The sequence below is a fragment of the Delphinapterus leucas genome, chromosome 11 (assembly GCF_059928025.1).
Source record: "Delphinapterus leucas isolate spDelLeu-1000000601 "Yukka" chromosome 11, BTC_Dleu_Yukka2, whole genome shotgun sequence".
Lineage (NCBI taxonomy): Eukaryota > Metazoa > Chordata > Mammalia > Artiodactyla > Monodontidae > Delphinapterus > Delphinapterus leucas.
Window position 1 is genome coordinate 95,616,407 of NC_143139.1, and position 25,176 is coordinate 95,641,582.

Below are 25,176 nucleotides of genomic sequence, written 5' to 3' on the forward strand. Positions count from 1 at the left end.
TGGCTTGTTCACTGGATAAGTACCCTGTGAATGCTCATTACTTCTCTACTTCCCAAGCCTCACCTCGTCCAGGGCCCTCTTCAGCTCCAGTTCTGGCTCCGATTTCAGCTCCAGCAGCAGGCCAGCCCAGGGCTCTTTCCTGGTTCCGGGCAGGAGCCCCAGGTGCAGACCCTCTTCCCAAGCCAAACTGGTCACCTCTTGGTCTCCTACCTGGACGCCTGAACTCCTATTCTGGCTGCTGTGTGTGGGAACTCAGAGTCCCCTGGCCCCTTCTGGAAGAAGCAGATAAGCTTCCAATAACCACTGCCCTACACTGGGGCTCCTGAAAAGGTATATGTGACCTCCATGGAGTTGGCCAGAGAGGGGCCACACTCAGGCCTGCAAAGGGGGAGGTTTCCTCATGCCGGGGCAGCCTGCTCATTGGGTTCCACCCATTGCTGGAACATTCTTCCACATTCACCTGGTATCTTGGTAGGTGTGTGTGTGTGAGGGCCCATGTGTGTGAGGTGTGTAGGCATGTAGCAGGTGGGAGCTGTAGGAGGGCTGTAGGAAGGGACAGGTGTACTCCACTGAGGACTTGACAGTCTCCCAAACAAGGGCCCTTCAGAGGAGTGCTAGCTGCTAGTCAGGACGGGGAGGGCCAGCACCTGCAGGCTCGAGCACCTCACCCCCGCTTGGCCCCTTTTCTCTGTCGGTCAGGGGAAGACGAAAGACCTGGATGGACCACGACTTTGCGATGCAGCCTCACGGAGCCCCAGGCACTGGAACCTCCTTCTCCCGCAGCCACCTACTGGGGCGTCCTGCCCGCCCCTCAAAGCTCCCTGGAGGGGTGTCGCCTCTCATCCCTGTTCTCAAGAAGACCATCCATCTGGATGCTTTCCCCCAGAGCCACATCCCACAGGCTTCCGGCCGACCAGGCCTTGGAGCTAGGGCGTGGAGTGTGCCCCCACAGGAGACTGGCAAGAGCCTGGCACCCAGGAAGCTCAGCTCCATCTCCCTAACAGTCCGCCAGCACAGCCAGGCATGGCGCTTGGGCCCCCTGCCTTCTCACTGGGAACAGGTGTCTACCCCGGGCAGGGAGGCTGCCACCCACAGAGGAGGGAGGCTGCCTTCTCCTGACTCACCATCTGTGACCCTAGTGCCAGGGGACAGGGTCCACTCCGAGGGCCCAGTTCACCCAGGTCTGGCCAAGCCCAGCAGGGTGCCTGCAGTGGAGAAGCCCCTGGTGAGCTCATGCCTGACCCTGCCTTTCCAATCCCGGTTAGCTCAGGGTCCACCAGGTCCTGCAGGGCCAGACTTGGTGGGTCAGAGGCACCCTGTCCCAATGACCGCCCATGTGCCTACCAGAGCTTCTCCAGGAAGAGGCAAGCCCCGGCCCAGGGGTATTCAGAGACCCCGGCTGCATCTCCAAAGGGCCATCCCTGCCATGGGGCCTGCAACGGCCATTCATTTGGCTGCCCTGGATACAACGAGGCCAGGCACATCCGGACATTTATCCACGATGGCCACCAATAGGCCTGGCTTGGCTGTCCACTTGGCTACACCAAACACATCTAGACTGGACACAAACACTGAGTTCCCTCCTCTGGATAGCAGACTGGGCTCTGCCATGGACTTGGCTAAAGCAGGCACAACCAAGCCACGCGCGGTCACGGATGTGGTGACCCCAGACCCAGAAAAGCTGGGCAAAGCCATAGCTACAGCAGGCACAGCTAAGCCAGATACAACCACGGAGGGTACAGCCAGGGAAGTGGCAGCACCAGATCCAGGCAAGCTGGACACAGCCCTGGTGTTGGCCGGGGCGAATAGAGCCAAGCTGGACATGACTACGGATTCTCTTGTGTTGGATACAAGCAGGCTGGGCACAGCCATGCATTCAGTTGTGCCGGTCACCCCAGACCCAGTCACTGGTGAGACCACACTGGAGAGTGTCATTAAGCTGATGAGATCAGACACTGTCACCTACCCATCAATGCCAAGCAGAAGCACAGATGCAGCCCTGGACCATGCTATGGCAGATGCTGCCATAGACTGGGTCACAGAGCTCACCATGCTGGACCTGGCCAGAGAAACCAAAGGTAAATGCAAAGAGCTGGGCTGGGGATGTGCTGGACTGCTGAGGTGTATGAGCCTGGAGCTGGATTATGCTTGGATAGATCTGGGGGACTTTAAAGTCAGAGTTGAACGAGCTGGGAGAAAAGGGAATGGGGTTGAGTGGCAGAACACAGGCGGTGCACCCTGAACTGGGTCCCACTCTGCCAGTCAGAGGTCAGGTTGAGGGAAGCCATCAGAAGGGGGGTTTACAGGGGTAATTTGTGGGAGAGCACTTATGCTGAGTCTGTCCTTTAGCATCTTCCATGATTGTTTCTTTGTTCCCTGAAGAGCTGAAATAATTAGGTGATCTATAGGTGAGTCCAGCTTGAAAAGCAAACCACCTACACGAAAATATAGACCAGCACTTCAGTAAGTGGTGATTTGTCTAACAGTCGACACTGCCAGGCTCCTCTAGATGTGAATAGTGATCTCACCCAAGACCTTCTAAATCATCCCCAGTCGGCCTTTCAGGAAGATGGTTGTTGCTTAAAAGGTGCCTCACCTGGAATTTTTTCTCGGTCCCTTACCCCCAGCCCTTTAGTCCTGAAAGGTGAGTTGGGGACTTGTAGGTTGGAAGTCCTACACAGAAGAAAAAACAGGTCAACACAAGGGCTAGAAGTTCATTTGGTCTTAGAGAGGCTGTGACACGCCTAAAGTCACACAGCTGGTTGATGGCAGTAAGCTAATGGGAACCCAGATCGTGGAATTCTACTTTGGGCAGTCTCATTCCCAACATTTCAAAGGCTCAGAGATTCTGGGTCTGGCAGATGCTTGGAAAGCATCCAGTCCAGTGGCTTAATTGGCGTTGGGGGTTGTCAGCCCCCTTCTCATTGCCCTCTGCACACTTGGCCTGGGGGAGCCCACCCAGGCTCTGGTCTTCCCTCCTCCCTATGGGACCTCAGCTCTCCCTCCATCTTCAGCCCAGCCCTCTCTCTCAAAATGCAGGTGTAGACACCCAGTGGCCTGCCAGACCCCTCTACCCAGACAACTCCCGGGCATGTCTAGAGGCAGCCCCGTTCTTCCTGACTTCTGCCCTCCCTGATCTCACTCCCTCAGCTGCAGGCACCATACCAGAAACCTGGGTATCCTCGTCTTCCTCATCTTTCTCTCTCCTTCATCCCATCCAGTCTAATTCCAACTCTGTTGATCCACCTCCTCAGTCCTTGGCTGTCTGTCCCCTGCTCTCCGTCCCTCTGTCCCCGTGAGGCCACCCCCTGCCCCTCCACACAGCTGCCACAGGGACTCGTATATTTCATGGCAGCACTTCCTGCTTACCAGCTGTTGGTGACCCGCTGTTACCTTCTTTGACAAGTCCAGCTCCTTAGCCTGGCTTCCAAGGCTTTGGACTTCTCCAGCCTCTTAACTCTATATCCCTGTCTGGACTTTTCCCTGCTTTGGTGCACCCGGGAGCTCTGTTGTCCCCAGCACCATGCAGCTCTCGCCTCTGGGTCTCTCCATAGACTGCTTTCCCTTCTTCCCTCGCACCTATATTTGCCTTTCCATCTTGGCCCTCACCAAGGGCCCTCACACCTGCACCCACAGTACCCGGTGGGTGCCCACCACCCCGCACTCACCGTACCCTGTGCATACCCCACCCCCTCCGTTAGGACAGGCCAGCTTTCTGTCTTGACCCACCAGACCCAGAACTCTTTGAGGACAGAAATGGTGACCCTCATTCCTGTCCCCTCAAGGCCTGGCAATATGCTGTCCAGTCAAGTTGACTGAATGCAAGGATGATTTTTCTGAAGGGTAAATTGAGGCTCAGGAAAGTTCCTGACTAGCTCAAGGTCACAGGGCTCATCATCCCAGAGCCAGGCCTGGAACCCGGGCTCCTGAATCAGTCAGGGTTCTACAGGCACCCGCGTCTCGGCAGAACCGCGTTGAACCAGCCCAGCATCCCAGCCACCGCGTGACTCTCGCGCGCGCACCGCCTCCCGCAGCTCCCACAGGTCCCCTGCGCTCCCCGCCTCGCCCCGGCCTAGAGGGTAACAGGCCGGGAGCAGGATCGAGGGGGAGGGACCGGGACTGGGATGCGGGAACCATGCCCCACCCGGAACCTCGAGCCTGCAGGCACAGCGCCCCCGCGCGCCTCCCCGGCGGGCCGCAACCGGCCCTGGGTGCCCGCTCCAGTGTGCGGGCGGGAGGGGAGCCGGTGCGGACGAGGACGCCGAGGGAGGGGGAGGGGAGGGGCCCTCGGCGGGGCGGGCGGGTCACGTGGTGCGGGTGGCAGCGGCGGCGGCGGCGGCGGCGGCAGCGGCGGCGCGGCGGCGGCATCGGTGCAAGCGGGCAGGGGCAGCGCTGCGCCGAGCCAGCCGAGTCGAAGTCCCGGGCTGGCGCGGCAGCGCGGGGCGCGGGGACGGCGCTGCCGGGCCGCGGGCCGGGCGGGTGGGCGGAGAACGCAGAGGGGCGAGGCCCGGCTGCAGGGTCTGCTCGGCCCAGGAGTAGCCCGCGTCCAGCTCAGCCTTGCAGCCCCGCGCCCTGAGCATCTTCCCGGAGGAACGGAGACAAAGGAGGATTCATGTCCAAAGGTAGGAAGGCCGGCGGCGCCAGCGGCGCGCGCCGAGAGGAGGCTGCGGCCCCCAAAGCCCGGCTGGAGATGCTACCCGGGGAGGGTTGATGCGCTGAGGAACCCATGCGCGGTGACATACGCACGGACACACGCACACACGGTGGCACACATCCCAAGATGTACAAGCCCGGAGAAATGCACATATGGAAACGCGGAGAGATACAGAGAGCCCCGAAGAAGCGAGGAGGCACCCAGATGCGCACAGAAAGCTCCACACTGGAGCACACCAAGAAGTGCACACACATGCACACCACGCACAGGTATCAGGACCACCTACAGCCAGACAAGAGACCTGTGCGCTGACACGTAGACCCCTTCCCCCACACATAGGCGCACACTGAGACGGGCACCAGCTGGTGGTCTCCAAGGGAACTGGTTGGCCTCCAGAGGACTGGGATGGAGGCAGGGGTATCCCAGGGCCCTTTGCTTCTGTGAATGGGAAAGTACTAAGATATCTTTTGTGATTCCTTTTCTGAGAGCCGGGGGCTGGAGCTGGGGTGGACTGGAATTGCCTCTGCGGGTGGGGGCGCTGTTTTGAAGGCGGCTGGGGGCTGAGGAAGACCTGCAGCTCCCCATGGAAGAGCCTCCCCACCCCCTGGATCCCCACTAAGCCAGGGAGGAAGGTGCTATTCTGGAAAGGTCCCCTCCCCCTGCTGCCACCTTCCCAACAGAGGGGTGGGGTCCCTGGGCCAGACAAAGACAAAGCCATTCATTTGCCTGTAAAAGAAAGCACCAGGGTCCTTGCTTGGCATGGGGATGGGGGGAGGTGCTGTTTCTGTGGGGACTAAGCTAGAGCTGAGTGGGGTGGACAATGTCTCTTCCTGGAGCACTGATGGGCAGGTGGCTCCTGGCAGGGGGTGCTGCAGACAGATCCCCTCCTCTCCAGGGGCCCTGAGAGACTGGGAGCTTAGGAGGAGCCCCAAGAACCACTTAGGCAGGATGGCATATTTGAGCTACATCCTGCCATGACCCCATCCTGAGCTCTTGCCCACCCTTGGGGAGCCCCCCTCCAATCCCTGTTGCAGGGGAAGGAGAAAGTCTCATAACAGAGTCTACCTCCGTGACTGTGGCCCACACAAGAGCCATTTGCTGGGTGGAGGTCAGCTGCTCTGCCAAGGGAGCAGCATCTGAGGGAAGAGAAAAGCGATGGCTCTGAAGTAACATCTGCCTTGCGGTGAGGCTTGCATTCATTCATTCATTCATTCATTGCTGAGTGTCTTGTTATACTAGGTTCATTGGGGCACAGAAGTCAATAAGACGTGGCTCCTGCCCTGAAGAAGTGTGGGAACTGGCATATGTTCAGTGCCAGGTCATTTATGTCCATGCTTTTGTATAAGCTTCATAGCAACCCAGCAAGGCAGGTACTGTACCTATTTTCCTGAGGAGAACGCTGAGGCTCACATGGGTCATCCAGCTGGGAGTCAAGTATGGGCCATCTGGAGTGGGCATGGCGGGACCAGGGGAGCTGTAAGGGCAGAGGATGGAGCTCCAGAATTCAGCTCCAGAGCTGCATTTGTCCTGTGCCCTGGAGGGCTTTATGCACTTGTCAGGCACCCTCACCAAACAGTGGGCCCTTGGGGGCAAGGACCTTGTCTGGGGTCCAAAAGTGTCCTTGGCATTTAGTCTAAAGTTTGGCTGGAGTAGGCTCCCATTTGACAGCCTGTGGGAAGGCCTGGATGGGAGGGATGGGATGGAGTGAGTGAGTGAATGAATGTGATGACTAGGAAGTTAGTCGGGGGCTGAGGCAGCACAGAAGAGAGGCATCCACATGAGATGGGAAAGCAGAAGGTTTCCTGAGGGGTAGCCCTTGGGCTGAATGGTGAAAAAAGAGGACGAGTTAACCAGGGGCTGGAGTGGGTGAAGGGTCTTCCAGCAAAGGCTGTGACACAGTGACCCACCACAGGTTTGCAGTAATTGTGGCTGATGGGTGGTTGTAATTGCCATGCGGTTGGGAGGGGCAGCTTGCCAGCAGGAGCTCTATGGGTGCTCATAGGTGCTTGATAGAAGAATGAAGGTGAGATCTGCTCCCGTTCTGGACCTGCAGCAGGCCTGCTGTAGCCCCTAGAAGTTGCCTGGGAATCTGGTAGGCCGCCCCCTTCTTGTAACCAGGGTCTGTCTTTTTGGGAATGATCTTTGAAGATGCTGAAGTTGACAGACCAGGGCTGAGCAGGCCATGGTGAGGACACACTTTATAAAAATACTTGCAAAAACTCCCATAAATAAATACTAGACTCACTTTCCAGGTCTGTAAAATGAGGTAAGACCCTGCCTGCCCGACACACACATACACACCGATGGATCTATCTCACAACACAGGTTGTGGAGACCAAATGGGCTGGCTGTAGAGGCATGAGGGAGATGAATGGGGCCAGCCGTGTGAACAGCTGGGCAGGGAAAATGGGGCATTGGCCCCCAGTGCAGGTGTGCTGAGTTGGGTCCGGGAGCCATGTGCAGAGTGGATGTGGAGGCCAGGCTGCTGAGAGTCAGCTGCTGCAGGGCTGAGCCAATCTTGCTGCCTTCTGGGGCCGCCTGGCTGGCAACGGCTTCCTGGGAAGCAGGAGGGAGCCACGCTAGGCCCTGGGGAGGTCCTGAGACTTTGTCAGATTTGGCTGTGCCTGGGAGTGACAAGGAAAGAATGGTTTCCAATTGAGAGAGAGAGAGAGAGAGTCTTGCCAGGACCAGTGGAAGGACCAGGTGGTAGGGGTACAAGAACAGACTCCTGGCCGGGTTTGGGGGTGGGGGAGGGAGGTACTCCTGTCCCCTCACCCTCTTTCCCATCTGCTACTCCATCAGTTCTCTCTGTGAGCCTGAGAGTCTGCAGGGTGGTAACCGTGAACCATAGGATTCTAGAATGGCAGAGCTGGAAGAGGGCCTTTGGAGAGCGTGGAGTCCAGTAACTGTGCTGTGTAATTAGTATCTGGGGCACCTCCCTCTAACGAGTGCTTTCACATGCACCACTTCATTTCCCCTCCTGACAGGCTGTGAACTTGAAAGGGACAGGAGCAACAGGGTCTGGAACAGTGAGGCGCTGTGCAGGCGCTTCTAGGCATATACCCCGTGTGCAGTGCTCACTACAGCCTTACTTACGATCCTAACCGGTTTACAGAGTACAGAGGAGGAAGCAGGCGCGTGGGAAGCAGGGGGTGGTTTGCCCAAGTCCACAAAGCTGGCTAACAGCAGAGCCAGGCTCTTTCCACATCACCACACACCCGTGTTTTACGGGGAGGGAAATGGAGTTGCTGTTTCCTGAAACCCACCCTGGTGGACAGTGGCCTGATGAGGAAACACACAGATTTCTCTTGTATGTGAATATACGCATGATCTGCCAGACCCAGAGGGATGTTTGCCTTTCTCCACTGGGGAAGGGCTGTGATTTCAGCCTCCCCTTTCTTTTGCTACCCACCATCCCAAGAACACGTTGTGTCATGTCATCTTAGGTCAGTGATGGCCCCTACTTGGGTCTCATCCTCTCCCCAGCAGTCAAAAGGGAGACTTATTCCCCCTCAGACTCAAAACTAAGGCTTGGAGGGTGTCTGGGGGCACCTCAGGGCACAGACCTCCTTACTTTGCAGCAGTGCTTGTGGAACAGAGGGGACACGGAGGCTGGGAGACAGGAGTGATGCTCACTCTGCAGAGATGGGGTAGCCCTATATGTGCTTCCTCTTTTTTTTTTTTTTAAATATTTATTTATATATTTACTTGGCTGCCAGGTCTTAGTTGCGGTGTGTGGGATCTTTAGTTGCGGCATGTGAACACTTAGTTGTGGCGTGTGGGATCTAGTTTCCTGACCAGGGATCGAACCTGGGCCCCCTGCAATGGGAGCACAGAGTCTTAGCCACTGGACCACCAGGGAAGTCTCCCCATGTGCTTCCAAAAAAGACAAGCAACTGGATCAGTGACAGGCAGTCAACAGATGTTAGGTCCTGTATCCTAAAAGGTCTTTGCCCTTTTTCTGGGGGAGGCAGGAACTCAGGTCAGAATAACCCCAGACATCTCTCAGATCAGTGGTTCTCAGCTGGGGCACTGTTGTCCCCAGGAGACATTTGTCACTGTCTGGAAATATTTTTGGTCATTAAACTGGGGGGGCTACTACCTGCATCTAGTAGAGGCCAGGGATGTCACTAAACATCGTACAATGCACAGGACAGCTCCCCGCAATAATTATCTGGCCTGAAATGTCAATAGTGCCAAGGTGGAGAAACCCCTGGGTTAGAGACACAGATGTGGTTCTTAGGAGCAGCGAGGTGCATATGAAAGTGCCCCAGCAACTGGAGGGTCTGGGTACTGGTCCAGATTTTGCATCTGACTTGCTGTGTTCTCGGCAAGCCCCTCCCCCCCAGGCGTCAGTCTCATCTGTGAGAGGAGAGACCTGTACTGGATGACATGTAAGGTCCCTTCCAGGCCCAACCCTGTATGATTCTATATCCAGAGAATAATACTGTGCCTTCCACGTGACCTCTGCTCTCCTCTAGCCCACCCCTCCCACCTTGGCTTTTCAGGGCTCCCGGAGACCAGGACGGACGCAGCCATGTCAGAGCTGGTGCCTGAGCCCAGGCCTAAGCCGGCAGTGCCCATGAAGCCCGTCAGCATCAACCCCAACCTGCTGGGCTACATTGGCATCGACACCATCATCGAGCAGATGCGCAAGAAGACCATGAAGACTGGTTTCGACTTCAACATCATGGTCGTTGGTATGGAGACCGTGGGTTCCCTGGAGGCCCTGGTGGCGGGCAGCACCCAGGATCCCGATTCTTTCTCGAGGACGGCCTCAGCCCTGGCTTCTCTAGAATGAGCTCTTTCTCGGAGGAAAGATCTCACTGTGCAGATCACAAAGGCCTGAGCCCTTTCTCCCCACAGGCTGGCTGATCCAAGGGTGGGAGCTGTGGGTGGGTGGTCACTGTGGCCCCATCACCACCTGGCTGTGCTCAAGTTGCCTTCGTGTGTGTGGCACACGGGGGGGCATCACCAGTGTCCTCCCCTAACTTCAGGAGCTGGGGGAGGATCGGATGAAAGGTGGTCTTCTTTCTGATCTTTTGTGTGCTTTCAAGCTTAGAGAGAATTTCCAGGACACTGGTCACTAAGTAGGGTCACTGGGTCACAGAATGTAAGAGCAGAGGGGGGCCTTTGCCTGACCTCAGTGAGATATTCCTTCTGTTGCTGAAACTGGTATCTGGGCATCATCCTTCTTTCCTCCTCCTTTATCCCCCAATCCAGTCAATCATCAAATACGGTCAATTTTACCTGGTAAATATCTCTCAAGTCTGTCCACCTCTCTCCATCTCCACTGCTACCACCCTAGGCTGAGTGGATCTCTCCCCGGATTACCTGGGCCACCTGACTTAGTGCTGCTTAAACATAAGGAGCTAGGCCAGAGTGTAAATCATCTGGAAAGTCTTGCTGTAAAAAACATCGGCTAAACTAAACATTGTGCTTGGTGACATAAGTTGATTTACTTTCTGGTGCGAACTTCTTTTTCTCCCGGTTCTCTGTCTCCTGTCTCCTTCAATCCATTGTCCACCAGTGACTGAATAATTTTTCCAACCTGCAAAACTCAAGTCACACATCCTACTTAAAATCTTTCTTAAGTTTATGGGTTTAAATTCCTAGCCTGGCCTGGTACTACCTCTCCACTGATCTCTTACCACTTCCCATGTAGCATTCGATTCCTCGCTTACAGGGAACAGCTCTCCTGGACTTAACATGCTCTTTCCCACCTCTTAGCCTTTGTATATGCTGTTCGCTCTCTCTAGAACCTGCCCTCCCAGCTTCTCATGGGTCATTTGAAGTCATTCTTAGGTTTTAGCTTAGTTATTGCTTCTTCGTAGAAGTCCTCCTTGATCCCAGAGAGACTGGATTAGGTTCCCTTTGGCATTGTCCGCTTATGTTTTGTCTCCCTCACACCAAATGGCTCCTTGAGGGTGAGGATGATGTCTTGTTCACCACTCTACCGCCAGTTCTAGCAAGGTGGGCGGCTTCACTCCCCGGCAGTGCCTGTGGCATTCGTCACGGGTCAGTCACTGCGCGCAGTCAGTACCGAGCCCAGAGGTAGCCTTTTAAACATATTAGGCACGTGGCTACTGCCAGTTGATCAGTTGGATTGAGAAATGGACCTTATTTGCTATCCCTGGTCTCATCCAGTTCCCTCCCTCCCCACCGTCCTGTCAGTAAAGAGAAACTAAGGCCCAAAAGAGCAAACATGGCTCGTCCAAGGCTTCAGGGAAGAAGCACAGTTGAGTCTAGAACCTTAGACTCCAGCCCCCTGCCGGGCCCATTTCCTAATATATGACAGGAATGCTCTAGGCCAGCACACCTCATACTTTATTGCCCATTTGATTCATCTGAAGTCCTGTTAAAATGCAGATTCTGATTCATAGGGCTGGGGTGGGGCCTGGGGTACCTCATTTCCTACAAGCATCCAGGTGATGCCAAGTGCCACTCATTAGTTGCCAGCCTTGCCGGTGTGATTCTGGTGCATGTTTGAGAAACACTGCTCAGACCAGTGGTTTTCAAATATTTTTTAGTGTGGAGCTCTCCCTTGGAATGAAACCTTCTGCAGAACTGCAGTGTCAGTATGCAAAGTAATTGTCTTTACTTTTAGTATGATTAAATATTAAAAACTTAGGTCAAGCAAAAACAAAACCAAACCGAAAACCACTACATGAGACAAATGCAGAGGTTGTTCCTTTCCCAGTGGTCCTGGGGCTCCAGAAGGAGAGAATGTGGAATCCAACTAACATTCCCCCAGGTCCTTCACCAGTAAGTAGGAAACCGTTCCCACCCACCTGCTCTCCCTACTCAGCCCCTTGCCTCCCCAGTGAGCCGTCAGTCAAGGGCCTGGATCACAGCTCTAGAATTCTGTAAGCTCAGGGGAGAGATACTAGGCTCGGCGGATGGGCATGGGGTCTCCCTGCCTTCTCATCCTCCTCCTGTCTTGCTGCAGGTCAGAGTGGACTGGGCAAGTCAACACTAGTCAACACCCTCTTCAAATCCCAAGTGAGCCGCAAGGCCTCCAGCTGGAACCGGGAAGAGAAGATTCCCAAGACAGTGGAGATCAAAGCTATCGGGCACGGTGAGGACCAGGCAGGGACCCCGATGGGCATTGTTCAGAGGAGGCTCTGCCAGAAAAGGGAAAGGATGGGGCTTCTTGGGGAATGAGACAGATGAAAGGCAACCTCAAGACAGAATAGAATTAAGCCCTAAACACACGGGAGCCAACTCCTTAGACTGTAAGTCCAGGAAAGGGGGTGAGGGAATTAGAAAGGAATGAAGTAGGATTTGAGCTGGATGACAAAGGCTGGGTGGATTTAGACAGGCAGAAGGGGTAAGGAGGGCATTTCAGGAGCAGGGAACAGCATGGACAAAGGTGTTGAAGAACCTGAACTCGACTTTTCCAATAATCAGTCCTGCAGAAGGAAGGAGCCCAGCCCGGGGTGGTAGGGGCACCTGGTGTCAGCTGGAGGAGTGACCTCCCTGGTGCCTTTTTTTAAGAAATTTATTTATTTTTTTATTTATTTTTGGCTGCGTTGGGTCTTTGTTGCTGCGCGCGGGCTTTCTCTAGTTGCGACGAGCGGGGGCTACTCTTCGTTGCGGTGCGCAGGCTTCTTGCAGTGGCCTCTCTTGTTGCAGAGCACGGGCACTAAGCACGTGGGCTTCAATAGTTGTGGCATGTGGGCTCAGTAGTTGTGGCGCACGGGCTTAGTTGCTCTGCGGCATCCTGGTGCCTTTTCTGTTCACTCCTCAGTGATAGAGGAAGGCGGTGTCAAAATGAAGCTGACTGTCATCGACACGCCAGGCTTTGGAGACCAGATCAACAATGAAAACTGGTATGTCTGCCTGTGAGATTTCCACCCTAAAGACTCTGCAAGGCAGACACTGAATGTGGCGCAGATTCATTCACACTGAGAGCCGTCTGTGCCCTCCCTGCTGAGGGGTTAAGCGGGAAGCCTTGCTGAAAGAGGGGAGGGGCTTTGTCAGGAGGCAGGGAAGAGGTCCACATGGGGCCCAGGCATGGGGATGGAGGGGGACAGTATAGAGGGAATGTCAGCCGAGGGATTGCCTGGAGATGGGAGTGGATCTGTCAAAATAGGCAGGAGAGGCAGAGCAAGGGGAACTGGGGTGCAAATCCAGGCTGACCTGAAGGCTGTGGCAGGGAGCTTGGCCTGAGAGCCAGATGTTGTAGCCCTGGACAAAGAGAGGATGGGTGGAAAACAGGAGGAAGGGGAGTTTCCATGGAGAACCTTTGCCTCTGGGAATCCACAGAGCAAAGCTGCAGTCAGCGTCCAGCCAAGAAGGGGTGAAATACACTGCCCAGGCATAGACGGAAGGGTCGACTGTGAAAAAAAAGCACAACGTAAGAGCTGTGAGTTGGGTTTCATTCACTGTCTCACTGAGGACTGTAGCCCGGGAGACAGACTCTCAGATGGTTCTGAGGACCTGCTCTGAAGAGGTGGGCGAGAGGCAATATAGGTGTGATTTCTGGCTGGGGGATACAGAGAGTCAAGCAAACAGCTCAGCAAAAGGCTCGTCACGAGGATCAGATATCTCAGTTAAGATTTTAGTGTTTTTCTAAGTAGGGGAAGGTGCAAGGATTTGGGTCCATAAAATTTTTTTTTTTCTGAAATAGAACTATCTAAGGGCCAGTTTTCCCTGTTCTCCCAAAGTGCAGAGAAGCCTTATCCTGTTATTTGTCCTGAATTCCTTTCAGGGTATATTGTAGGTCAGCGACTGCAGTGACTAATGACTTAATCCTTGTAGAACCAGATGGCAAGTGACATTCCCCACTTTACAGAAGGTTCCAGGCAGAAGTTTGCTCCCAGACAGGGATGGTGACAGTTGTGCCTCCGTGAGGGAGCTGGGGTCTGCCCCAGACAGACAGGACCACTCAGCAGCACACCTAGGAACTGGCTGTATTGATCTTAGAGAAGTGGCTGGTTGCCTTCTTTTCTGGCTATACACACACTTCTGGACAGAGAAGGGTTATTATTCATTGTTATCAATGAATTGTTGCCATGACTGAGTACTTTCTACGTGCCATTGCTCTGTTAAGTACTATGCCTGTCCTTTCTGATTCTTCTATGAATCTCCCCAGGTACCTATTGTTACCCTCTTTTTACTTATGAGAAAACAGCTTCAGAGAGGGGCAGAGATTTCCCCAGAGCTGCCCAGCTAATAAGTAATAGATGTGGGGAAAGTGTGCGCTGCTGTCGGGAGTGGGATGGGGTTCTGCAGGGTCCCTTAGCCCAGTCAGAGAGCTAGGTCCCCAGGGGAGCTCTGCCCTTGACCACAGGGAAAGCCATCCATGGGAGGCCGAGGGATAATAGTCAGCAGGTAACCTAGACCCACCAGGGGAGGTAGGGAATGAGATGGATGTGAGGGGACTGCTACCTGACCATGTCTAAGGTGAGCTCCCAGGTCCTGTCCTTCTGGGACATCCATCTGCTTTCTTCCCACCCCCCAGCTGGGAGCCCATTGAGAAATACATCAATGAACAATATGAGAAATTCCTGAAGGAGGAGGTGAACATAGCCCGGAAGAAACGCATCCCTGACACTCGTGTCCACTGCTGCCTCTACTTCATCTCCCCGACGGGACACTCGTATGTACCAGTCCCACCCCCATTGCTGGGCCTGGCTTTAGTTTGCATCATCTGTGCCCAACCTGTAGTGGGTAACCGTTACCTGGACTCAGCTGGGGAGGGCCAGATGGGCCCCAGTGTAGTCACAGTCCGGTGATTCCCCAGAGTTTCTTGCCAGGAGAGTGAAGCTGACCGTCAGCCCCTATGCCGCCCATTGGTGTTCTGGCACCGTAGCACGACTGTGCCGGCACACAGAAGTTGGCTTATGTGCCCCAGATGCTCCTCATTTGTTCAAGAGATACCTGCTTTGCCCAAGCCTGGGATCGGGGGCAGTAAGAAGGGTGAAATGGGGAGGGGCTGGGCTACTGGATTGGGGCTGGTGTTTGCGGGGGGAGGTACCCAGCTGTAGGCATTTAGAGGGCGGCCAGCCCAGTATGAGGAGCCAGGTGTCTAGAGATGAAGACTGGCAATAAGCAGGGCATGCTGGGAAGTCTGGTTGTTGAGTATCAGGCGGGGCTACACGCTAGGGAGTACCAGGAGAGAACGGAGCAATCCAAGTAGGCGAGCAGAGGGCGGGTGTCTCGTGATTTATCACTAAGCCCAGCTTAGTTCAGTTCTTGAGAAGATGGCACAAGCAAGGCAGGCCCCCAGTGTTGGAGGAATCAGATGTTCAGCAGGTTTTCAATGGAGGAGCTCAGGAACTCAACAAAAAGTTTGCGTTATCTCTCCCTAGAACCTGGACCCAAGGTCAGAGCAAGCCAGCAGATGGCCTGACTGAATGAGTCCCCTAGACTGCAAACTAGAGCCAGATTGGGGCCCCAGAGTCCAGAGGAAGCTGGCCCCGCAGATGGGGGAGGGGTCAGGCCCCCAGATGGAGCCCTGCAGGACTAAATGGGGGCTGGGAGGAGGCCTGTCAAAAAGTGCTGTCTTGTAGGCAGAATAGACACACACATGTAACCGTGACACAAGGACGTTTGGGTAGGGACAGCAGTCCACAGCTGTTCCCAGGAGAAAGAAATCTTAGGTCAGAAAAGATGTCATGAAGGCGTGGTTTGAGTGGGGCTTAAAGAAGTCAGGATTTGCATGGGAACCGAGGAAGAGAAAGAGGTGGTGATGGACCATGTGTGGGTGGAGAGTCGGGGTCTCTTCTGCACATTGAGATGGTGGATGTGTGTCGGATAGGAAAGGGAACAGCCTCTTGGCCTCAGCCAGTTCCCAGCCCAGTCCTCCTGTCGCAAGGGTGCCCCTGGAATGGTGGCAGTGGCTGAGCGGGGGAGGGCACGGTGGCTCTGACACCCCACCTTCTCTGGGCCCCAGCTTGCGACCTCTCGATCTGGAGTTCATGAAACACCTCAGCAAAGTTGTGAACATCATCCCTGTCATTGCTAAGGCTGACACCATGACCCTGGAGGAGAAGTCTGAATTCAAGCAAAGGGTGAGAAGGCCCCCTCCTCCTTTTCCTGTCCCCATCCTTGCCTTCCCCTCTTCTGGTCCAAGCCCTCTCCTATCCTTCATTATTATATCCACCCTCTATCCCACTTCCCACCCAGCCCCTACTCAACCATTAAAGAGGCTGGGCTGGTGGTATCTGGGGACCAACAATGAAGAGAAGTTAGTGCAGCTCCAGCCTTCTTGCTGCCCTCCAAACTTACCTCCAAAGACCTCTGAACACACAAATCACCATGAGCATGAGAAACCACTCCTCACTGTTAGGCTGCTTGAAGGACTAATTAACCAACTGCCTGCTAGTCCTTATTATTTTCCATAAGCTCTATCCTGTGTCGGACACACAGGCGATGGGGTTGGGGAGACACAGAAGAAGTATAAAGACAGTTGCTGCCTTTAAGAAACTTACAATCAAGTAGGTTACTGAAAAGATGCTGGGTGGCTTCCTAGAGGAGGAGACTTAAGCCGAGCTTTGAAAGAGGATCAACAGAGAGGCTGGGGGTGGGGGCGATGCACCTCTCTTCCCTGCAAACAGGAATATAACAAGTATGGCATGAGCACTGCCCATGTGGAATCTGTTCCCAGCTGTACTGCTTGTCTGAAGCCTAATCTTACCCTAAGGTGAACAAGCTAGACCCCCCAGACTCTTCCTCATTGCAGGCTGGGTGGGCTATGGTAATTGTAGGGGTGGGGCTCCCATATGTTCAGGATCCTCCTGCTGCCCAGGGCCTCAGAGTTCAGAGATAACTGGATTATCAAATACTGCATTTATCCCTCTGACTTCAGCATGCACACACTTGCACACGCATGCACACACACACACAGCCCTCTCTCCCCTTACCACGCTTCTCCTCCCCACCTCTAGGTTCGAAAGGAGCTTGAAGTAAATGGCATTGAATTCTACCCCCAGAAGGAATTTGATGAGGATTTGGAGGACAAGACAGAGAATGACAAAATCCGGGTAGGTGCCTGGGACTCTGTTCATCACACGGATGCCCGCCTTAGTCCCCCTGGGATGTGGATCATGTACCACTTCTGCTTTGCAACCTGCTTTTCCCTTTCCATACTCCCTGCCCCACCTTGCCCGACCCAGACAAGAAGTGTCAGGGGAGAGGTTGAGGACTTGGGGCGCTGGCCAGGACTGTGAACTCTGCACCCAGGAAGCCAGTGCTCCGTCCATCCCCAGACCACACGAAAGCCTCTTGTTCCCCCACAGGGCCAAGTGAAACCAAGGTATGGGGTGATGGAAGGGCACAGGCAGGAAAAGCTTCAGCCTGGGGTCCAAAGTATCTATACTCTATCAGAGCTCTGCTTGTCAGTTTCCCCTTCTATAAAATTCAGAGGCTTATAGGCTCTTTTTTTTTTTTTCCCCTAGAAGAACCCTTAAAAAAATTAAATGTCAGACAGACTCCAATATGTAAAACACAAAAACAGAGCTGCTTTGGCTAAGTGACACAGGCACAGCCCTACCTTCTGAGCAGCCCCTGGGGTATTTCCTGGGAATTTTTTTTTTTTTCTGGCTGCGTTGGGTCTTCGTTGCTGCACGTGGGCTTTCTCTAGTTGTGGCGAGCGGGGGCTGCTCTTTGTTGCGGTGCATGGGCTTCTCATTGTGGTGGCTTCTCTTGTTGCAGAGCACGGGCTCTAGGCGCGCGGGCTTCAGTATTGTGGTGCGCGGGCTCTAGTGGCACACGGGCTTAGTTGCTCTGCGGCATGTGGGATCCTCCCGGACCAGTGATCAAACCTGTGTCCCCTGCATTGGCAGTCGGATTCTTAACCACTGCGCCACCAGGGAAGTCCCTCTCCTGGGAATCTTAAGGTTTCATGAAACCTGGCTTGGAAACCACTGACCTATGTGATTTCTAAGATCCCTCTCAATTCTAAACTTCTACTATTCCGTGATTCTACATCAGAATCCTGAGTTCTAGTCTGAGCTTTTCGATTAACCACTGTAACCTGGGACAAATCACTCATTTGCTTTGGTCTTGAGTCTCCTTCTTCATCAAGTGTGGTAACCTGGTAGAAGCCCCTTACCTGATGTAGTTGAGACAGGCAGTTGGTCAGTTAATTGAAAAAATCAATTGAAGTGAAGAAATTATTTTAAAAATGAAACATATTTATCTTAAATGTTTTAATATAAATCTTAAGTGTTTTAATACATTCATTAAACATTCTTTTCATAGAGAGACAAGCCCTCTTCTTTGAAGGTAAGTCCGCTCTGAATGCAAAAGCAACTCACCTTTTTCAAATCTTTCTGAAACATTCAACTTAATTTTCAGAGAAACAACTCTCCACACAGATATGTCCTCAGCTTATATAATAGTTAATTTATCCAATTGCAACAACAAGTACACACCAGGCAAAAAGATTTGGGAACAGACACCTGGTGGAGCAGAGGGGCCTACGCACATCAGAAAGCAGCCTTTGAGCTCTGGAAGCTCAGCGGGTGTGGGCCTCTGCCAGTGGGGGAGACAGTGTAAAGCTTCAGTTACTTTGGCAGTCAGTCGTGTAGGTGTCGTTTAAGAGGCCTGTCTTTCCTGGCTATCTCACAGGGTTGTTGCAAATCAAACCAAACCTGATAAAGCACTGAAGAGCGTGAAGCATTCTCCAGTTGTAGGGAAGCTGACTTACTGAGGTTAAACCGCTAGGCAGGGGAGCAATCGGGGTTGGACCCAGGCCTTCGGACTCCCAGTCCAGTGCTCTTTTTAAGAGACAAGAGCCTTGCCCTTGCCATCAATGGGATCACTGAATGAGCTTCAGAAATGTGCAGTTCAAGGCTAGAGGCCCGGGAGCGTACTCCGTCCCGCCCTTGGAGGCCCAGATGGTAGGAGGATGACATGCATGTGTGTCTGGTTTGTCAGCAGGAGAGCATGCCTTTCGCTGTGGTGGGAAGTGACAAGGAGTACCAAGTGAATGGCAAGCGGGTCCTCGGCAGAAAAACTCCCTGGGGGATCATTGAAGGTAATTCAGTGCATCTTCTTGAAGAACTGGCCGCTGGTCAATTTTGCTTATTTATTAAGCATCTTATAGGTCAAGGCACAGTCCTAGGATGTAAGATATAAAATGAATGTCAGCCAGACCCTGCCGTAAGGGGCTTACAGTCTAATTGGGAAGATGAGGCTCACAGGCAGGAAGCAATAAAAGATGGATTTAGCACCTGACCGGGAGGCACTAGCTCGAGGGTCAAAGGAGTTCAGAACATGGAGAGATTATAAGGATCGGAATAACCAGAGAAAGGTTTTCACATGAAAGGAGGCATGATCTGAAAAACTCCTGAAGGGTTGTTCAGATGTTGCCATTTTCATTTTATTAGGAACGGTGTGACCTTGAGAAGGTCACAATGATTCTGAAAGTTCTCGGAGAATCACTTCAGTTGATCACATTCATTATGATAACCCTCGGAGGGGAGCAGGGTAGGCGTGGCTGTTCTCAGAACATCCGTGCTGAGGCACTTGAGTCTCAGACAGGTTAAGTGTCCTGTCCAAGATGACATGACTTGTTAGTGGTGAACCTTGGATTTTAGACCCAGATATTTTGATTCCAAAACCAAGTTCATCCCATTATATCATGTTGTCTCTCATTTTTCTATGACCCTTTGTGGGGATTTTTTTAAAAATAGCTTTTTCTCATCATCTATCTTTAATTATGAGAATATCTGTCCTACCCATTAGATTGTGAGACAAGAGGGTTTGTGGCTTAACCCTCTTCTGCTTCCACAGTCTTTGGCAAGTGATTTGCAAATCGTAGGCACCCAGTCTCTGTTGAATTAAATTTATCAAGCCATCATGACCTTTTTAAGGTGGCTCCGTTATTTTCTATGTGTGTTACTGTCTTCCGATCAGATTATAAGCTCCTTAAAGATAGGAATTGTGTCTTAGGCCTTTGACAGGTTTCTTAGACTCCCTGTGTATTAGTTTCCTTTTCTATAAAATGGGAAATATAATAGTGCTTATTCCACAGAGTCTAGAGTAGTATTGTGCCCCTGTAGCTACTTAATGAATACTTGTTCAGTGAGTAAAATCCAATGCACTGAAGTGTCAAGATGAGCACACCTCTGAAAGGGTGACCATAGCCTGACCCGTGGCTCCCTCCTAAATGCCTCCATGACCTGAACAGAAATTCACCTGCTGGTGTTGCAGCATTAGTGAAATGACCACCTGGTTTTTTTTTTGTTCTTGTTGTTCACAGTGGAAAACCTCAACCACTGTGAGTTTGCCCTGCTTCGAGACTTTGTCATCAGGTAAGATGCACCCCTCCCGTCAGATGGCAGGTTTAATTATTTGGGGTCTGGAGGCCGTCTGTTCAGATCGACTTCCTCAGTCCCCAGGTCTCTCTGACAGAGCTTTCTGCTCCAGTCCCAGCTTGTGTCTCAAATGAAAAGGGGCTCAAGAGGTATCATTGGCTCTCTGGAGTGGGTCCAGGCCATGGATGCGATGTGTGGACCTCAGACGTGGGTCCTCTCTTCCTCCTCCCGCCGCTAATCACATCCCTCTCTCTTCTCACCCTGTGTCCTTCAGGACCCACCTCCAGGACCTCAAGGAAGTGACACACAACATCCACTATGAGACCTACAGGGCCAAGCGGCTCAATGACAATGGAGGCCTCCCCCCGGTGAGCGTGGACACAGAGGGAAGCCACGACAGTAACCCATGACGACCCTTTCTCTGTATCATCACACATACCCACTTCTCCATGCACACACACCCCCAAACCACCACCAACCACCTTCTTCCTTTCTCTCCTGTCCCACAGGCCTATCTGGTAATTGTGGAGCATCTTGTCTACAGTGTGTGTGTGTGTGTGTGTGTGTGTGTGTGTGTGTGTGTGTGAGAGAGAGAGAGAGTGTGTGTGTGAGATTGTGTGTGTGTATGTGTGTGTGCCTGTGCAGGGGTGAGGTATTTTTACTGCCCTCCCTGGAAAGTCCCTTGTAAGTTTGGTTCCTCCATGGCTGTCCATTATCTGTCTCCTTTCCTTGTGTCCCAGAACAAAGCCGTGTGCCTCACTCAAGTGGTCTGGGGGAGGTTTCATTTAAAAATGATGGGAGCAGGTGAGCCACAGGTAATGCTTTCTTACCTCTGAAACCCACCTGCAAACAGGGACTGCAGAGATTCTCCAAGGACAGTCTGTGGAGCTAGACCTGGGAGGGGACGGGGAGTTGATGACTTAACCCTCCCTGTAAGTCCGGGTTGGTCTGGGGTAAGGCTAGGACTATTTGGGAAAAGAAAGGTCAGGGGAGAGCAGAGAAGTAGCCCAGAGCTGGGCTCCTGCAGAAAGAAGTAGTACCTAGAAGTGGAGGAGAGAGCTCCACCCTTTGGTCCGTGTGGCGTTCACTGTCCGAAAGCTACTACCTGTCACCACCAAAGACTGCTACTTTCCGCACTCCCCTTGCCTCGCTCCCCTCGGCTTCCACTTTCTCTCTTTTCCCCCCTTTCCCTCCTTCCTTCATTCTACCCCCTCTGACTTTTCACTTCTTTTTACCCTAATCCACTTTAGCTTCATTTCTATATTTAGGATTTATGCCCAGTCTACTTCCCAAAACGACTTCAGGCCACTTAAAATAAAATCATCGCTTAAATCACGGGACAGTACAAACTGAGATTTCAAGAGAAATTGGATTTATAGAGAGGCATGGGAAAGAAAGTTTCTGCGGTCGAGCGCTGAAAATGGCCCCGAGCTTGTGGGCAGCCCAGCAAAGGAGGAGACACAGCGAGTTATGCGGTGCCCACTGGTTAAAGAAGCACATGTGCTGGTCAAGTGAGACAAGCTGTTTTAGGCATTAAGTTCTAGAAGAACTGAGTCTAAAGTATCAAGAACAATATACAGTATTTGTCTTTCTTGGTAGTTTGGCAATTTTAAACCACACCTCCCTTCTCTCCATCAGGATTCTTCCTCCTTAAAGCTGGCTTCTGTTTCTCTTTTCTTCTTGTGTATACTTGACCCCCCGCCCTTTACTTCTCTTCTATTCTCTCTCTGTCTCACTGTCTCTCTCATGTTGAAGCTAACTGCATTTTTGTCTGTCTTTCTCTGCTTTTCCCCAGTTCCTCTTCCTGACCCCTGTAGACATTCCCAGTGATACCCACAATCATACATGTAGCCTTTTCTTGCCTTTCCCTTCAGCCCTGTATTTATTAATGCATATATTTCCCCTGTTGTTTTACAAACAAGTTACTCTTTCTCCTTTAGTCTGTAAGGTGGCTGAAATTTGGGGCTGGGGAAACAGTTTAGCCTTAGGCAAGGGAAAACAAGTGATGCAGTTTACAGTAACCTCTTACAACCTCCTGTTCCATCTCCTGGTCTAACCCTAGGTGTTTTACTGGTCCCCTGCAGATCCTAGCGTTTATAGTCCCTTATCACTCAGGTGCTAGAAGAACACATAGACTTAAGACCAAGATTCAGTGGACCAGGAGAAAGAGGCAGGTGATCTGTTGCCAGTGGCCCAAAACTCATGGTCACAGTCTTTCCTGGAAGCACCTTACCAATCCAACCCACATCTTCCCTCACCCACAAAGTTATTCGAGGCAGGATAGAAGAGCGGCAGGGTCAGAGCCCAGAGGTTGCTACATTTCAACAGAAGAGGGATCCCTGGCTTATATGGAGACGTGGGACTAGACACCTCAGCCTAGCGGGGAAGGTCTAGGGGTGAGGGGGGGGCATTGGAGAGGCCGAGTAGGAGACTGATGCTTGGCACCCCTAAATCATGATCTCAGCCTCCCTGGAGGCACACCCTCAACTGTTCTCAACCCCCCCGCAGGGAGAAGGCCTCCTGGGCATTGTCCTTCCACCTGTGCCAGCCACCCCCTGCCCCACTGCAGAATGAAGGCCATTTCAAGCGCCGCTCCTCCCTCCATTCCTCTCAGCTGTTATTGCTGCAGGGCCACACCCTTTTTAGTGCTGTGTGTGTCCAGCCAACACCACGGCCCCTCTCAGCCCTCAGCCGGTGGGAGGGGCCGGCTGCCCCTTTAGGACAGTTGCTTCTTCCATTCATCCAAACCACCCCTCTCCTCCCAGTGGAATGGAGTTCTCACCAGCACTGCCCTCCTCCATCATCTGTGTCAGCTGGTCCTAGCCCATCTGTAGGGTGAAAGAGCTCACCAAGAGCTCCTTCTGCCCTTGCAAACCCATACCGGCTACTTGTAACCATCTCCGAGGGAAATGGCATTGTTCCCTGTCCATTCATCTGCATGAGCTACTCTTGGCTTCCTTAAAGGGTCAAGAAAGCAACTTTTCTGCTTGTCGGGTTTGTTGATGTCAGCTGTGTGAGCCCCAAGGTGGGACGAGGGTGCCTCCTTCATTGCTCAAAGCTTATTTATAAGGATGGGTCACTACAGATCTGGGGGAGCAAGGGCTAGGATGACTTTTTTAAAAAATCACTGCTTGTGGCTGGCCCGGAGGGCAGTCACACACCCTCCCTGCCCCATAATGCAGCCACTTAGGGAGCGTGGTTTTCCTGAGACATTCCTGGAGTTGACTTCCTTATCCTCAAACTTTAAATAAGAACTAAATGCACACACAAAACTCCAGGAAGTCACAGGATGTGAACTCTAGGAGGAAAAAAGCACCCTTCTGTCCACTTAGCAATAAGAGGGAATCTCTTCCCACCCACCCTGACTACTCCACCCCACCCCCTCCCCCACTCCGTTAACGTGAGTAATGAATCAGCCTGGCCACAGTTGGTCACTGTAGGCTAGTGGAAAATCCCCAGTGGAGGGTACAGCCCCGCATCAGATGCATGAATGTTTGCGAATGTCGGCTGCCACCACCCCACACGCTATGTCTTTATGGAATACCCCTTGCCCACTGCCCCACCATTTCCACCTGGACACAACTTGCTCAAAGGCTGGTGACTTGTGGGCCATTCATCTACAACGAAGTCCTGATGGAGCAAGAGGCCCAAGCCTAGGGGATGCAAGAACGACCCATTTCTTAAATGTTACCAGTCCCAGCCAACCTTTTGGTGACATTATGATTAATTTTCCCAATTGAAAGTAAGCAAACAGACACTCAAACTGGTTGTGTAAATGTTGCTAGACTTTATGTGTTGTACAACTAAACATTGCTGTTTGAACAATAACTGAACTGTGTTTTATTTTTGCTCCTCAATCCTTGGCCAAATTAGCTATTACATCATCTCACCCATGTGTGGAGGGTGAGACAGGGACCATCTTGGTAAGAGGTAGACACAGAAATTAGAGATGGAAAAGTTTTTGTGAGGTCAGTTCATCTTCAGTGGGCATGAAGTTGGACCCCTGTCATTATTCCCTGGAGTTTTGTATCTGAAATGAGTGATGGAGCTATCACACTTTACCTTGAGGGATGCTATGCTCTGCATAGCCTGTCTCCTCTAATGGAAACAATGTCTATTTTCATTCAATTAATTTCCTAGCTTTCACCCTCCTTTTTCCAGGAGGCATAAAACCAAATCTAGGAAAGGAGTGGACCTATCTTGCCTAGAGACCTGCCTTTTTTTTTTTTTTTTTTTTTTTTGCGGTACGCGGGCCTCTCACTGTTGTGGCCTCTCCCGCTGCGGAGCACAGGCTCCGGACGCGCAGGCTCAGTGGCCGTGGCTCACGGGCGCAGCCGCTCCACGGCATGTGGGATCCTCCTGGACCGGAGTACGAACCCGTGTCCCCTGCATCGGCAGGCGGACTCCCAACCACTGCGCCACCAGGGAAGCCTGAGACCTGCCTTTTTTGCAGTGAAGACTTTTAAGAGCTAAACTTAAAGCACTAGCTTGTATTGTCTTTTTCAAACTTAAACCAATCCTTCCTCTCTGTGAGGTTCACACTGTCTTCTATAGCCAGCAAATAACACAACTCTACCTGTATATTATCTCTCTGAATTTGAATGTGACAATCATGTGCAACTGTGTTTGGGTCCTCAACATTCTGTAGGGTGAGCACAAGGTATAGATGAATGGTGGGGAGTCAAGACGAGAGGAAGAGAGGTCAGCAGGCCCTTGGAGTCATTCAAGTAAAATGATGACTGGAACTAGAACGGCAAGGCCACACCAAGATGGAGGGAAGTGAGAAGATTTGAGTGACAGAGCAGTGTGGGAATCATAAAATATCACAGCTGAAAGAAACCTAAGAGTTCTTCTCGTTCTTCCTTCAAACAGATATGGAAACAAGTCTAGAAAGCATAACCGTCTTGCCCAAGGTTGTACACTTAGTTACCAAGCAGAACAGGGCCTAGACCTCAGTGCTTGTTCCCCTGCTTCACGCCATTCCTATTGTAGTCATGCTTTAAAAGTATATATATATCTGGTGGTCCAGTGGTTAAGACTCCACATTCCCAATGCAGGGGACACGGGTTCGATCCCTGGTCATGGGAAGATCTTGCATTATGCTTGGTGCACCCTAAAAAAAAAGATTTAAAAAAATACATATATTTTTGAAATCAGCATACATCTTACAACTGATGTCCGTTTATTTGGCAACTTTTTTTCCTTCAAGTTACACTTTAAAATGGTGCATTTTACAACTGACAACATCTTAAA

General features: G+C 52.3%; 1 protein-coding gene across 5 annotated transcripts; it reads left to right on the forward strand.

The window, feature by feature from the left end:
- Positions 1–434: 434 nt before the first annotated feature.
- Positions 435–24,094, forward strand: SEPTIN3 (septin 3). 5 transcript variants are annotated; one of them, XM_030760858.2, is made up of 11 exons: positions 435–2,078; positions 9,163–9,354; positions 11,604–11,732; positions 12,405–12,486; positions 14,121–14,258; positions 15,555–15,672; positions 16,549–16,644; positions 18,542–18,641; positions 19,869–19,920; positions 20,198–20,291; positions 22,432–24,094. In XM_030760858.2, the coding sequence occupies exons 1-11, from the start codon at positions 719–721 to the stop codon at positions 22,495–22,497; spliced, it is 2,427 nt and encodes an 808-aa protein (XP_030616718.2). In that variant the 5' UTR covers positions 435–718; the 3' UTR covers positions 22,498–24,094. The 5 variants fall into 5 exon arrangements, with proteins under 5 accessions (XP_030616718.2, XP_089777517.1, XP_089777518.1 ...); XM_022596913.3 differs by lacking the exon at positions 435–2,078 and adding an exon at positions 4,363–4,622 and having other exon boundaries at positions 22,432–24,082; XM_089921391.1 differs by lacking the exon at positions 11,604–11,732.
- Positions 24,095–25,176: the final 1,082 nt, after the last annotated feature.